General features: G+C 53.9%; 1 protein-coding gene across 2 annotated transcripts; it reads right to left on the reverse strand.

Annotated features, from left to right (window-relative positions):
* Window positions 1-12,411, reverse strand: CLTB (clathrin light chain B). 2 transcript variants are annotated; one of them, XM_038770991.1, is made up of 6 exons: window positions 12,148-12,411; window positions 6,596-6,642; window positions 3,976-4,093; window positions 3,137-3,248; window positions 2,540-2,593; window positions 1-199 (listed from the first exon to the last, which is right to left on the reverse strand). In XM_038770991.1, the coding sequence occupies exons 1-6, from the start codon at window positions 12,359-12,361 to the stop codon at window positions 28-30; spliced, it is 717 nt and encodes a 238-aa protein (XP_038626919.1). In that variant the 5' UTR covers window positions 12,362-12,411; the 3' UTR covers window positions 1-27. The 2 variants fall into 2 exon arrangements, with proteins under 2 accessions (XP_038626919.1, XP_038626920.1); XM_038770992.1 differs by lacking the exon at window positions 2,540-2,593 and having other exon boundaries at window positions 12,148-12,409.
* Between the last annotated feature and the right edge of the window lie 3,183 nt (window positions 12,412-15,594).

The following is a 15,594-nucleotide window of genomic DNA, read 5'->3' on the forward strand; positions in this document are numbered from 1 at the left end:
CTCCCCGCCCTCCGCTCTTTGGTTTCCCTAGCGGGCCAGCGGGGTCTGCTTCAGGGAGATGAGCACTGAGCGCATGCGGGAGACGTCCTTGCTCTGCTTGCTGCTCTTGGGGTTGAAGTCGCAGAGCTGGGCCACCTTCTCCCACTCGCTGCCGGGCGCCTCTTCCTTGGACTCCTTCAGGAAGGCCTCTTCCGACGCCCTGACCGGCGGGGGGGGGGGGAGGCGAGGGAAAAAGTAAATACAAGGTAAACACAAGGTTGGCCCACGTGGGGCTCCCAGGCTTAATCCCCATTTTACAGATGCGGTAACCGAGGCCCAGAGAAGTGTCTTGCCTCCGCCCACCCCAACCCCGGTTAGCCCCGTCTGCTGGCACCCCTCTTCCTCTCCCCCTCGTCCTCCTCTCCATCCCCCCATCTTACCTCCTTCCCTTCCCCACAGCACCTGTATATATGTATATACACACATATATATGTATGTATGTGTATATATATATGTATATATATACTTGTCAGCTGTGTGACTTTGGGCAAGTCACTTCACTTCTCCGTGCCTCAGTTCCCTCATCTGTAAAATGGGGATGAAGACTGTGAGCCCCTCGTGGGACAACCTGATTACCTTGTATCTACCCCAGCGCTTAGAACAGTGCTTTGCACATAGTAAGCGCTTAACAAATACCAACATTATTATTATTATTTATATATATGTATATATATGCTTGTACTCTATTTATTTATTTATTTATTTTACTTGTACATATCTATTCTATTTATTTTATTTTGTTAGTATGTTTGGTTTTGTTCTCTGTGTCATCTGTCTCTGTCCCCCTTTCAGACTGTGAGCCCACTGCTGGGTAGGGACCGTCTCTCTATGTTGCCAACTTGGACTTCCCAAGCGCTTAGTCCAGTGCTCTGCACGCAGTAAGCGCTCAGTAAATACGATTGATGGTGATGATGTTGCCAACTTGTACTTCCCAAGCGCTTAGTCCAGTGCTCTGCACACAGTGAGCGCTCAGTAAATACGACTGAATGAACGATCCCGGACTTCTGGCCCAGGTATCGGCCATGATGATAATAATGATGGTCTTTGGGCCCTGGTTCTTCCCCAGGCTTGCTGTGTGACTCCGGGCAAGTCACTTCTTCTCTCTGAGCCTCCTTTCGTCCCCTAAAATGAGACACCCACAATCCCTCCCTCTTAGACTGGGAACCCTGGGCGGGATGGAGACGGTACCCACCCTGCTTCCATTATATCTACCCCAGTGCTTAAAATCAATCAATCAATCAATCGTATTTATTGAGCGCTTACTGTGTGCAGAGCACTGTACTAAGCGCTTGATCTACCCCAGTGCTTAGAACAAAGTGCTTTTTTATAATAATAATAATGGCATTTATTAAGCGCTTACTATGTGCAAAGCACTGTTCTAAGGGGAGGTCACAAGGTGATCAGGTTGTCCCACGGGGGGGCTCACAGTCTTCATCCCCATTTTACAGATGAGGTAACTGAGGCACGGAGAAGTGAAGTGACTTGCCCAGAGTCACACAGCTGACAACTGGCGGAGCTGGGATTTGAACCCATGACCTCTGACTCCAGAGCCCGGGCTCTTTCCACTGAGCCACGCTGCTTCTCTTCTTATTTTATGGTATTTTTAAAATGCTTACTAGGTGCCGGGCACTGTTCTAAGCGCTGGGGTGGATACAAGCTAATTGATTTGGATACAGTCCATGTCCCACCTAGGGCTCATGGTCTTAACCAACCCCCCACTTTTCAGATGAGGTAACTGAGGCCCAGAGAGTGGAGTCACTTGCCCAAGGTCACCCAGCAGACAAGTGGCGGAGGCAGGATTAGGATCCGATTCCCAGGGCAGGGCGCAAACCTGTAGACCACACTGCTTCCCGGAGCTTACTACGTGCCGAACCAAACTCCTGTTCTGGGGTAGGGAATTCCCAATCCGTCCCCAGCAGCGTCCCAGTCGCGTTCCCGGGGCCGACCCCAGCCCCGAGGAATGTCCCTCGGGACAACTGCCTTTGGGCAAGTCACCTCACTTCTCCGTGCCCCAGTTAATACTACTAATCCGCACTTTAATTATCAGCACTTTCGTGGCTCAGTGGGAAGAGCCCGGGCTTTGGAGTCAGAGGCCGTGGGTTCGAATCCCAGCTCCACCACGTCTGCTGTGTGACCTTGGGCGAGTCATTTAACTTCTCTGAGCCTCAGTTCCCTCATCTGTAAAATGGGGGTTAAGACTGTGAGCCCCGCGTGGGACAACCTGATCACCCTGTATCCCCCCGGTGCTTAGGACAGTGCTTTGCATATAGTAAGCGCTTAACAAATGCCATTATTATTATTATTATGACCTCTTCTCCCGGACTCTTCCCAACTTTCCTTGCCCGCTCAGACGGCCTGAGATGCCCGCTTCCCACCAGGACCCCCGGAGACCACCCCAACTCGCCGGACCCCAACCCTGAGGCCCCCCCAGTTAGGAACCCGACCCCACGGGGCGGGGAGGGGGGAGACGGCCGGGGCGGGGGGCACGGCGGACACGTACACGTAGCCTATGACATCGGCATCGGGCTGCTGGTAGAATGCCTTGTCAGCGATCCTTTGGGGGCGGGGGGGTGGGATGCGGGGGGCGAGGGGGCGGAAAGGCGGAGCGTTAAAGAGAAAGAGAAGAAAGACGGCGTTAGTGGTCTCTGAGCGGACAGACGTGAAAAGGCACAGGAGCGGAGACGTGGAAAGCACCGACAGAGTCCCCAGGCGAAAGGAGCCGGGTGTTAGTTAGACCAGAGATCCCGCCGGGGCCGGCCCTTCCCGCTAAGACCCTGCCAGGGTGAGGTGGGCGCCCCCGGGATCCCACCCCGACACGGACCCCGGATGGCTTGGAAACAGCCAGGTGGGACGAGACCCCCGGCAGCTTCCCAAAAAGACCCTTCCCCCGGGCCTCAGTTTCCCCAGCAGAGGCAGAAAGGCCTTGGGCCTGTGACTGGGGTCGCTGCGTGCCTCTTGCCGCCCCGTCTTCGATGAGCAGTGCGCTCCGCTCCCCGGCCTCCTCCTCGGCAGGGGAGGCCGGTGAGGAGAAGGAGCGGCGTGGGGCGGGGGGAGACACTATTAAGGTCTGCAGGAGGGGCTGGGAGACCCCACGCACCTGTTGTTAACCTTGTTCTTTTCCATTTGCTCGTTCTGCCGCACATTCCACTCCTCCAGGTCCTTCTGGGCCTTTTCCCGCCACTCCTGCTCAGTCACCTTGGAGGCGGCATCTAAGGGGCACATCGGGGGAGGCCGCGCGTCCGGTTAAAGGACTTTAGGATAAACCTTGGGGACTTTAGTCCATCACACCTCTAAGCTTAGAGCAAATTTTATCCCCAAACCGACCCCGGGCCCTCCCCCATCCCCTCGCCATCCCCGCCCGGGGCCCAGGCTGGACCACCGCGGGCTGTCCACATCATCATCATCATCAATCGTATTTATTGAGCGCTTACTGTGTGCACAGCACTGTACTAAGCGCTTGGGAAGTACAAATTGGCAACATATAGAGACAGTCCCTACCCAACAGTGGGCTCACAGTCTAAAAGGGGGAGACAGAGAACAAAACCTAACATACTAACAAAATAAAATAAATAGAATAGATATGTACAAATAAATAGAGTAATAAATATGCACAAACATATATACATATATACAGGTGCTGTGGGGAAGGGAAGATGGGGGGGATGGAGAGGGGGACAAGGGGGAGAGGAAGGGGCTCGGTCTGGGAAGGCCTCCTGGAGGAGGTGAGCTCTCAGTAGGGCCTTGAAGGGAGGAAGAGAGCTACATGTTTTGTTTTGTTCTCTGTCTCCCCCTTCTAGAGCCCGTTGTTGGGTCGGGACCGTCTCTAGATGTTGCCAACTTGGACTTCCCAAGCGCTTAGCACAGTGCTCTGCACACAGTAAGCGCTCAATAAATACAACTGAATGAATGAATGCCGGGGTTGTGCCCCCCGCTTACCCAGCTCCTGCAGTCGCTTCTTTTGCTCCTCTCTCCACTTGCGGATGCTTTCGGGCTCCTGGGTTAACCGGTCGGCTCGGGCGATGGCGGCGTAGCCATCCGAGGGACCGTTGGCCTCCTGAGAAAGGCAAGCGCATCTCGCATTCAGCCCCTTCCTCCTCAGCGCCTTCTTTTTTTTATAATAATAATAATAATGGCATTTGTTAAGCGCTTACTATGTGCAAAGCACTGTTCTAAGCGCTGGGGAGGATACAAGGTGATTAAGATGTCCCACGTGGGGCTCACAGTCAATCCCCGTTTTACAGATGAGGTAACTGAGGCTCAGAGAAGTTAAGTGACTCGCCCAAGGTCACACAGCAGACATTTGGCGGAGCCGGGATTCGAACCCCTGACCTCTGACTCCAAAGCCCGTGTTCTTTCCACTGAGCCACGCTGCTTCTCATGGTATTTGCTAAGCGCTTCCTACGTGCCAGGCACTGTTCGAAGCGCTGGGGTCATCACATTGGACACACAGGGGGCTCACAATCCTCATCCCCATTTTACAGAGGAGGGAACAGGCACAGAGGAAGTGAAATGACCTGTCCAAGGTCACACAGCAGACACGCCAACACCAGAAGCTCGTTGTGGGCGGGGAACGTGTCCATTGTTACTTTGTACCCTGCCAAGCACGTAGTCCAGTGCTCTGCACACAGTAAGCACTCAATAAGTAAGACTCTGAGCCCCATATGGGACTGTGCCCAACTTGATCATCTTGTACCACCCCAGTGCTTTGTACAGTGTCGGGCACCTAGGAAGCGCTTACCAAATACTTTTTTTTTAAAAAGAAAATAAATCCTCCCTGCCGGATCACTGAGGCGGAGGCCTGGGAAGGGAGAAGGGCTTTGGAGTCAGAGGTCATGGGTTCAAATCCCAGCTCCGCCAACTGTCAGCTGTGTGACTTGTGTCACTCCACTTCTCTGGGCCTCAGTTACCTCACCTGAAAAATCATCATCATCAGTCGTATTTACTGAGCGCTTACTATGTGCAGAGCACTGTACTAAGCGCTTGGGAAGTACAAACTGGCAACGTATAGAGACAGTCGCTACCCAACAGTGGGCTCACAGTCTAAAAGACAGTGGGCTCACAGTCTAAAAGAGTGGGCTCACGGTCTAAAAGATCTAAAGTCTAAAAATGGGGATTAAAAACAGTCAGCCCCCGCCGTGGGACAACCTGATCACCTTGTAACCTCCCCAGGGCTTAGAACAGTGCTTGGCACATAGTAAGCACTTAACAAATACCATCATTATTATTATTATTACAAGTCACATGACCGTTGGATGGCCCATGGCGACCTTTACTCCCCACCCCTGCCCAAGAGGATGCTGAGAGCCCCTCGAAGAGCAGCAGGCCGGAGAGGTTTTCCATGGAAACCGGGTTGGCCCCTCTTCCGTGGATCCCCTCCCTTACGCCCAATCCCCACGGACCCAACGGCGGCTCAGGACGTCCAATTCTACCTCCCCGGCTTTCCAGCCCTCGGATTTTCCGGCCCGAGAAGCCCCTTTGGGGCTCTATCCTCTCACACCCCCAAACCAAGGCCCATGACGCTGCCTCCCTTTCCGTGGAAGAAACCGGACAGCTTCCGTCCCCACCCTTGGGATGTGGGCGTGGGATGGGGAAGGAAGAAACAGGGTGGGCTGGTGGTTAGAGCACGGCCCCGGGGGTGGGATCGGCCCCGCCATGTGTCTGCTGGCAAGTCTCATCAATCAATCAATCGTATTTATTGAGCGCTTACTGTGTGCAGAGAACTGGACTAAGCGCTTGGGAAGTACAAGTTGGCAACGTATAGAGACAGTCCCTACCCAACAGTGGGCTCACAGTCTAAAAGACTGTCACAGTCATCACTTCTCTGGGCCTCAGTTCCCTCGTTCTAGACTGTGAGCCCACTGTTGGGTAGGGACCGTCTCTATACGTTGCCAACTTGTACTTCCCAAGCGCTTAGTACAGCGCTCTGCACACAGTAAGCGCTCAATAAATACAACTGAGTGAATGAATGGATGGAAAACGGGGATGAAGATTGTGAGCCCCATGTGGGACAATCAATCAATCATGTTTATTGAGCGCTTACTGTGTGCAGAGCACTGTACTAAGCGCTTGGGAAGTACAAGTTGGCAACATATAGAGACAGTCCCTACCCAACAGTGGGCTCACAGTCTAGAAGGGGGAGACAGAGAACAAAACAGGGACTGTGTCCTACCTGATTAGCTGGGGTGTCTACCCCAGTGCTTCGTACAGTGCCTGGCACATAGTAAGCGCTTAGCAAATACCATTAAAAAAAGAAATGCTGGCTTCATGGCGTATCTTCCTCTCCCAAGAGGGCTTGCTAAGGTCGTTGTGGGTAGGGAATGTATCTGTTTATGGTTATACTGTACTCTCCCAAGCACCAAGGTGATCAGGTTGTCCCACGGGGGGCTCACAGTCTTCATCCCCATTTTCCAGATGAGGTAACTAAGGCCCAGAGAAGTGAAGTGACTTGCCCAAAGTCACACAGCTGACAAGCGGTGGAGCCGGGATTTGAACCCATGACCTCTGACTCCAAAGCCCGGGCTCTAGCCACTGGGCCACGCTGCTTCTCTTGGCTCACCTGAAATACGTCTCCATTGACAGTGGTTCCCAGGTCCTCGAAGGCGGCTAGAAAGAGAGACAAAAACGGAATTATTGCTCTCGGCCACGAAGACCCTGGCATCAGCGGGCCCCCCGACAAGCCCCCGGCGGCTAGTCAGTCAGTCGATCCTATTTATTAAGCGCTTACTGTGTGCAGAGCACTGTACTAAGCGCTTGGGAGAGTACAATACAACAATAAACAGACACACTCCCTACCCACAGCGAGCGTACAGTCTAGAGGGGGACACAGACATTAACAGAAAGAAATAAATGAGAGATATGGACACAAGTGCCGTGGGACTGGGAGCGGGGATCAATCAATCGTATTTATTGTATTGTCCATATATACCTGTATATATGTATATATGCTTGTACATATTTATTACTCTATTTATTTATTTTACTTGTACATATCTATTCTATTTACTTTATTTTGTTAGTATGTTTGGTTTTGTTCTCTGTCTCCCCCTTTTAGACTGTGAGCCCACTGTTGGATAGGGACTGTCTCTCTATGTTGCCAACTTGTACTTCCCAAGCGCTTAGTACAGTGCTCTGCACATAGTAAGCGCTCAATAAATATGATTGATTGATTGATTTATTGAGCGCTCACCGTGTGCAGAGCACTGTACTAAGCGCTTGGGAAGTACAAGTTGGCAACATATAAAGACAGTCCCTACCCAACAGTGGGCTCACAGTCTAAAATGAGTAAATGGATAAATGAAATATATGAATAAATGAATAAAGGGAGCAAGTCAGGGGGACGCAGAAGGGAGTGGGAGAAGAGGAAAGGAGGGCGCAGTCAGGGAAAGCCTCCTGGAGGAGATGGGCCTTCAATAAGGCTTTGAAGGGGGCGGAGAGGAATTGCACTTTTGACAGAACAGTAAGAGAATAAAAGAAAATAAATAAATTGGCTTTACAGGCCCCAATGAAATCTGCCTCCAAGTCTTCCCCAATGAATCTTCAATTAATTTCTAATAGAATGGAAGCTCCTTGAGGGCAGGAGCTGCCCTCACTCTGCGACAGGAAGCGGCATGGCCTAGTGTGAAGGGCACAGGGAGCCAGGGGACCTGGGTTCTAATCCCAGCTCAGTCACCTGACTTCTGTGGGCCTAAGGCAAGACACTTCTTTGCTCTGTGCCTCAGTTTCCTCATCTGTAAAATGGGGATTTGAGACCTGGGCTCCCTCCCCGCTCAGACTTGTGAGTCCTGGGTGGGCCAGGGGCCGTGACCGGCCTGATTATCCTCTATCTTCCCCAATGCTTGGCGCAGAGTAAGTGCTGAAAGCGTCTGCTAACTCTGTTGTGTTGCTGTCTCCTGAGCTGTATATATGTTTGTACATATTTATTACTCTATTTATTTATTTATTTTACTTGTACATATCTATTCTATTTATTTTATTTGGTCAGTATGTTTAGTTTTGTTCTCTGTCTCCCCCTTTTAGACTGCGAGCCCACTGTTGGGTAGGGACTGTCTCTATATGTTGCCAATTTGTACTTCCCAAGCGCTTAGTACAGTGCTCTGCACACAGTAAGCGCTCAATAAATACGATTGATGATGATGATGATGAGCTCTGCATAATAAAATAAACGCTCAATAAATACCGCTGATTGATCAATTAAATATCAATTTTACGATTATTACTAGCAGTTTGGCTGCAACTTCCAGCGGAAACCCGGCAGCCTCTCAGCTGAGCAAATATAACAATAATAATAATTGCGATGGTATTTGTTAAGCATTTACTATGAGTCAGGCACTGTCCTAAAATAATCCGGTTGGACTCTCCCCATTTTACAAACAAAGGAACTGAGGGCCAGAGAAGTGAAGTGACTGGGCCAAGGTCACCGGGCAGATGAGTGGCAGAGCCGGCATTAGAACCCAGGTCCTTCTGAGAAGCAGCGTGGTTTGGTGGAAAGAGCCGGGCTTGGGAGTCAGAGGTCGTGGGTTCTAATCCCGGCTCTGCCATTTATCAGCTGTGTGACTTTGGACTTCTCTGGGCCTCAGCTTCCCCATCTGTAAAATGGGGATCAAGACTGTGAGCCCCATGTGGGGCAACCTGATGACCTTGTATCTACCCCAGCGCCTAGAATGGTGTTTGGCACATAGTAAGCCCTTAACAAATATCATCATTATTATTATTATTCTGACACTGTACTCTCCCAAGGGGTTAGTACAGTGCTCTGCACACACAGTGAGTGCTCAATAAATACGACTGACCGAATTCCAGGACTGGGCTCTTTCCACCAAGCCATGTTGCTTCCCGTAATTATTATTATTATTATTATTATTATTATTATTATTATTATTATTATACAGTGCTCTGCATACACAGTAAGCGCTCAATAAATACGACTGACCGAATTCCAGGGCTGGGCTCTTTCCACCAAGCCATGCTGCTTCCCCTAATTATTATTATTATTATTATTATTTTATTATTATTATTTTATTATTATTATTATTGTTGTTATTATTATTATTGTTATTATTATTACTAGCGGCTCAGCTGCAAACTTCCAGCGGAAACCCGGTGGCCTTTCAGCCGAGCGACTGCCAGAGGCGACCTGAGGGGAACTTCCCAGCCGGAGAGTCCAAGGAGAAGCTCAGACCATCCAGCGGCCTTCCCAGATCTTCCCGCCTCCGGCTCGGCTCAGTCCGCCTCTCCACATAATAATAATAATAATAACGTTGGTATTTGTGAAGCGCTTACTATGTGCAAAGCACTGTTCTAAGCGCTGGGGTAGATACAAGGTAATCAGGTTGTCCCATGAGGGGCTCCCAGTCTTCACCCCCATTTTACAGATGAGGGAACTGAGGCCCGGAGAAGTGACTTGCCCAAAGTCACCCAGCTGACAATTGGCGGAGGCGGAATTCGAACCCCGTGCTCTTTCCACTGAGCCACACTGCTCCTTTCCAACTTCCGAAGCCCTCAGATGGCACTTTGCCGGGAACTGGGAACCAACCTCACTTGGAAAATGGGGATGAAGGCGGTCACACCCACGCGAGACCTGGACTGCGTCCGACCGGACGAGCCGGGATCTACCCTGGCGCTTAGTAAGGAGCCGGCCACATAGTAAGCGCTTAACAAATACCAGGAAAAAACCCCCAAAACACACCCCACCTCCACCCCACCCCAGGGGGGCCTCACACCCAGTCTTCTAAGCTACTTGAGAGCCCAACACCCCCCTATCTGACCATCTTCTCACCCATCAATCCTCTAATTCCCCCTAACAATAATTATTATTACTTTACAGAGAAGGAAACTGAAGCGCAAGAGAAGTCGGGTGACTTGCCCAAGATCACCTGGCAGGCCAAAAGATGGACCAAAAGAGCGGTGCGGCCTACTGAGTCCGGAAGAAGGACCTAGGTTCTAATCCCAGCTCTGCCACTGCTCTGCTGTGTGACCTTGGGCGAGTCACTTCACCGGGCCTCAGTTTCCTAGTCTATAAAATGGGGATTAAAGCTTTGAGCCCCATGTATGTCCAAACTGATGAACACGTCTCCCCCCGCAACATGTAGTACAGTGTCTGGCATTCGATAAGCGCTTAGCAAATACCACGATTATTGTTATTGTTGTTATTATCTGAAGCCGGGTCCCCTGATTCCCAGGCCTATGCCCTGGTTGTGGGCAGGAAATGTGTCTGTTTATTGTTCTACTGTACTCTCCCAAGCGCTTAGTACAGTGCTCTGCACACGGAAAGCGCTTAATAAATATGACTGACTGATTGATGAGGCTGGCTTGGGCCTCATTCTCTCATCTTTATCCTCCTGCCCCTTCCTGGAGCTGCCCTAGACCGCCAGGTCTGAAGCGGGCAGGAGGGTTTCTGCTTTCTCATGGTGAAATGTCTCCACACACGATCCGTCCCGGGCCTGCCCACCCTCTGCCCCCAAATGACATCAACTCGTAGCTTGGGCCCTGTGGACCAGTGGGCAGAGTTGGAGGCCGGGGTGAGACTGGGGGAGGGCACAGTGGGGTAGGACTGAGGGTAGAGTGGGGGGCAGAGGTGGGGGTGGGTAGGGGGGCACGGCGGGGGGGATAGAATGGGGGGCAGGACTGAAGGTAGAATGGGGGGCCGAGGTGGGGGAAGGAAGGGGGGCAAGGCGGGAGGGATAGAATAGGGGTAGCTTTTGGGGGACAGGACTGAGGATAAAGTGGGGGGCCAAGGTGGGGGTGGGCAGGGGAGCAAGTCTTGGGGGGAGAGAGAATAGGGGGCAGGACTGAGGCTGGGGGGGTAAGAGAATAGGGGGCAGGACTGAGGCTGGGGGGGGTAGTTTTGGGGGGGCAAGGCTATGGGGGATAGAATAGGGGTAGCTTTTCGGGGGCAGGACTGAGGGTAGAGTCGGAGGCCAAGGTAGGGGTGGGCAGGGGGGCAAGTCTGGTGGGGAGAGAGAATAGGGGGCAGGACTGAGGGTGGTGGGGTAGGTTTTGGGGGGGCAAGGCTGGGGGAGATAGAATAGGGGTGGCTTTTGCAGGGCAGGACTGAGGGTAGAGTCGGGGGCCAAGGTGGGGAGAGAGAATAGGGGGCAGGACTGAGGATGGGGGGGATAGAATAGGGGTGGCTTTTGGGGGGCAGGACTGAGGGTAGAGTGGGGGGTCAAGGTGGGGAGAGAGAATAGGGGGCAGGACTGAGGATGGGGGGGTAGTTTTGGGGGGGCAAGTCTGGGGGAGATAGAATAGGGGTGGCTTTTGGGGGTCAGGACTGAGGATAGAGTGGGGGGCCAAGGTGGGGAGAGAGAACAGGGGGCAGGACTGAGGGTGGGGGGTAAGGCTGGGGGGGATAGAATAGCGGTAGCTTTGTGGGGTCAGGACTGAGAGTGGGGGGGGCCAAGGTGGGGAGAGAGAATAGGGGGCAGGACTGAGGATGGGGGGTAGTTTTGGGGGGGCAAGTCTGGGGGGGATGGAATAGGGGTGGCTTTTGGGGGTCAGGACTGAGGGTAGAGTGGGGGGCCAAGGTGGCGAGAGAGAATAGGGGGCAGGACTGAGGGTGGGGGGGTAGAATAGGGGTGGCTTTTGGGGGGCAGGACTGAGGGTAGAGTGGGGGGCCAAGGTGGGGAGAGAGAATAGGGGGCAGGACTGAGGGTGGGGGGGTAGAATAGGGGTGGCTTTTGGGGGGCAGGACTGAGGGTAGAGTGGGGGGCCAAGGTGGGGAGAGAGAATAGGGGGCAGGACTGAGGATGGGGGGGATAGAATAGGGGTGGCTTTTGGGGGGCAGGACTGAGGGTAGAGTGGGGGGCCAAGGTGGGGAGAGAGAGTAGGGGGCAGGACTGAGGGTGAGGGGTAAGGCTGGGGGGGATAGAATAGCGGTAGCTTTGTGGGGTCAAGACTGAGAGTAGAGTGGGGGGCCAAGGTGGGGAGAGAGAATAGAGGGTAGGACTGAGGATGGGGGGGTAGTTTTTTGGGGGGATAGAATAGGGGTGGCTTTTGGGGGGCAGGACTGAGGGTAGAGTAGGGGGGCCAAGGTGAGGAGAGAGAATAGGGGTCAGGACTGAGGGTGGGGGGTAGATTTTTCGGGGTGAAGGGTGCGTGGGGCGTCCTGACCGTTGCTGGTGTTGTCGGGGGCCTGCGGGCCCGGGTCGGGGGCCCCGAAGGGCTCGTCGTTCTCGATGCCGGCGATGGCGGCGTCCTGCTGCGCCAGGAAGGCCGCGGCCGGGTCCTCCTCCCCCGGCCCCGTCCCCGCCACCGACACCGCCACCGACGGCGGCGGCACGGACGACAGCGACAGCGCCTCCGACGACCCCAGCTCGCCCGCCATCTTCGGCGCGGCGGCTGCGGGAACGAGCTGCACGGGAGGAGCTGCAAGGGAGCTGCGGGAACGGCCGCTGCAGCTGCTGCTGCTGCACGAAAGACTGCAGCAGCGGCGGGAGGGGCCCGTGACGTCACCGCCCGGGGGAGGGGCGCCGCCCCGCCGCCGCCGCCAGGGGGCGCCCCAGCCCGCCCTTCCCGCCGCCGCCGCCTCCAGGGGGCGCCAGCGGGCGAGCGCCTCGCCGCGCGGTGGCGGGGCCCGCCTTTTTTGTTGCGTTTAATAACAATAATATTAACAATGATGATCAATCAATCAATCAATCGTATTTATTGAGCGCTTACTATGTGCAGAGCGCTGTACTAAGCGCTTGGGAAGTACAAGTTGGCAACATCTAGAGACGGTCCCTACCCAACATCATCATCATCAATCGTATTTATTGTGGAGCACTTACTGTGTGCAGAGCACTGTACTAAGCGCTTGGGAAGTACAAGCTGGCAACATCTAGAGACAGTCCCTACCCTACAGTGGGCTCACGGTCTAAAAGGGGGAGACGGAGAACCAAACCAAACATACTGACAAAATAAAATAAATAGAATAGATATGTACAAGTAAAATACTAAATAAATAAATAAATAGAGTAATAAATACGTACAAACATATATACATATATACAGGTGCTGTGGGGAAGGGAAGGAGGTAAGATGGGGGGATGGAGGGGGGATGAGGGGGAGAGGAAGGAAGGGGCTCAGTGTGGGAAGGCCTCCTGGAGGAGGTGAGCTCTCAGTAGGGCCTTGAAGGGAGGAAGAGAGCTAGCTTGGCGGATGGGCAGAGGGATTGGGGGCATTCCAGGCCCGGGGGAGGACGTGGGCCGGGGGTCGATGGCGGGACAGGCGAGAACGAGGTACGGTGAGGAGCACTTATTAAACGCTTACTATGTGCAAAGCGCCGTTCGAAGCGCTGGGGAGTTCACAATAGTAATAACGGCGCTTACGAAGCAGCGTGGCTCAGCGGAGAGAGCCCCGGCTTTGGAGTCCGAGGTCATGGGTTCGAATCCCAGCTCGGCCAATTTTTATCTGTGTGACTTTGGGCAAGCTTCTGTGCCTCAGTTACCTCATCTGTAAAATGGGGGTTAAGACTGTGAGCCCCCTGTGGGACAACCTGATCACCTTGTAACCTCCCCAGTGCTTAGAACAGTGCTGTGCACATAGTAAGCGCTTAATAAATGCCATTGTTATTATTATTATTATGGGTTCAAATCCCGGCTCCGCCACCGGTCAGCTGGGTGACTGTGGGCAAGTCGCTTCACTTCTCTGGGCCTTGGTTCCCTCATCTGGAAAATGGGGTTTAAGATTGTGAGTCCCGCATGGGACAACCTGATCACCTTGTACCCTCCCCAGCGCTTAGAACAGTGCTTTGCACATAGTAAGCGCTTAACAAATACCAAAATTATTATTATTATTATTATTATCTGGAAAAGGGGGACTAAGACTGGGAGCCCCACGTGGGACAACCTGATCACCTGATCCCCCTCTCCATCCCCCCCATCTTACCTCCTTCCGTTCCCCACAGCACCTGTATATATGTATATATGTTTGTACATATTTATTACCCTATTTATTTATTTATTATTTATTTTACTTGTACCTATCTATTCTATTTATTTTATTTTGTTAGTATGTTTGGTTTTGTTCTCTGTCTCCCCCTTTTAGACTGTGAGCCACTGTTGGGTGGGGACTGTCTCTATATGTTGCCAACTTGTGCTTCCCAAGCGCTTAGTACAGTGCTCTGCACACAGTAAGCGCTCAATAAATACGACTGATTGATTGATTGACGTCTCTGGGCCTCAGTTACCTCATGTGTAAAATGGAGATTACGACTGTGAGCCCCACGTGGGACAACTTTAGTTCAGGCGCTTAGTACAGTGCTCCGCACACGGTAAGCGCTCAATAAATATGATTGAATGAATGAAACTGATCACCTTGTATCCCCCCCCAGCGCTTAGAACAGTGCTTTCCACGTAGTAAGCGCTTAACAAATGCCATTATTATTATTATTATTAATAATAATTATTATTATTATTATATGGATCTAAGTGCCGAGGGAGAGGCCCCATATTGCCCCACACACGCTGTTTTTCCAGAGCAGAGGGCGGTGGCTTCATCCCGGGGGAATTTCCCATTCCCGAGCATCCTCCTGGTTGGTCCCGGGATCACCCGAGGCCCCTATCCGACTTCGACGAACCGCGCTCGGGAAGTGGGGGGGCAGTCACGTGGCTTTTCGGCCGCCCTTCGGGAGTTTCCGGAAGTGCTCGGGAGTTTTCGGAAGCGCTCGGGCCCCGCCGTCCTTGCACCTGCTGGGGGGGAGCAATCACGTGGCCGCTCGGCCAAACTTCGGGAGTTTCCGGAAACGCTCGGGCCCCGCCGTCCTCGCGCCTCCTTGTGGTGGAGGAGGGCATTCACGTGGCCGCCCTTCGGGAGTTTCCGGAGGCGCTCGGGCCCTCCCGTCCTCGCGCCTGCTGGTGGGAGGGGGCAATCACGTGGCCGCTAGGCCGCCCTTCGGGAGTTTCCGGAGGCGCTCGGGCCCCGCCGTCCTCGCTCCTGCCGGTGGCGGGGGGGAGGGGGCAATCACGTGGCCGCTCTTCGGGAATTTTCGGAAGCGTTCGGGCCCCGCCGTCCTCGCACTTGCGGGGGGGGGCAGTCACGTGGCCGCTCGGCCGCCCTTCGGGAATTTCCGGAGACGCTCGGGCCCTCCCGTCCTCGCGCCTGCTGGTGGGGGGGGGGGGGCAATCACGTGGCCGCTCGGCCAAACTTCGGGAGTTTCCGGAGGCGCTCGGGCCCCGCCGTCCTCGCACTTGCAGGGGGGGCAGTCACGTGTCCGCTCGGCCGCCCTTCGGGAGTTTCCGGAGGCGCTCGGGCTCTCCCGTCCTCGCGCCTGCTGGGGGGGGGGGGGGGGCAATCACGTGGCCGCTCGGCCAAACTTCGGGAGTTTCCGGAGGCGCTCGGGCCCCGCCGTCCTCGCATTTGCGGGGGGGGGGAAGTCACGTGGCCGCTCGGCCGCCCTTCGGGAGTTTCCGGAGGCGCTCGGGCCCCGCCGTCCTCGCACTTGCGGTGGGGGGGTCAGTCACGTGTCCGATCGGCCGCCCTTCGGAAGTTTCCGGAGGCGCTCGGGCCCTCCCGCCTCGCGCCTGCTGGTTGGGAGGGGGGAATCACGTGGCCGCTCGGCCAAACTTCGGGAGTTTCCGG

The sequence above is a fragment of the Tachyglossus aculeatus genome, chromosome X2 (assembly GCF_015852505.1).
Source record: "Tachyglossus aculeatus isolate mTacAcu1 chromosome X2, mTacAcu1.pri, whole genome shotgun sequence".
In the NCBI taxonomy this organism is placed as follows: domain Eukaryota; kingdom Metazoa; phylum Chordata; class Mammalia; order Monotremata; family Tachyglossidae; genus Tachyglossus; species Tachyglossus aculeatus.

Coding starts and splice junctions, on each gene's coding strand:
- CLTB (XM_038770991.1), bottom strand. CDS start 12,361: ATGGCGGGCGAGCTGGGGTCGTCGGAGGCGCTGTCGCTGTCGTCCGTG. Junction 6,643..12,147: donor CCCCGACAACACCAGCAACG/GTCAGGACGCCC, acceptor CTCTCTTTCTAG/CCGCCTTCGAGGACCTGGGA. Junction 200..2,539: donor GCCGATGTCATAGGCTACGT/GTACGTGTCCGC, acceptor CCCGCCGGTCAG/GGCGTCGGAAGAGGCCTTCC.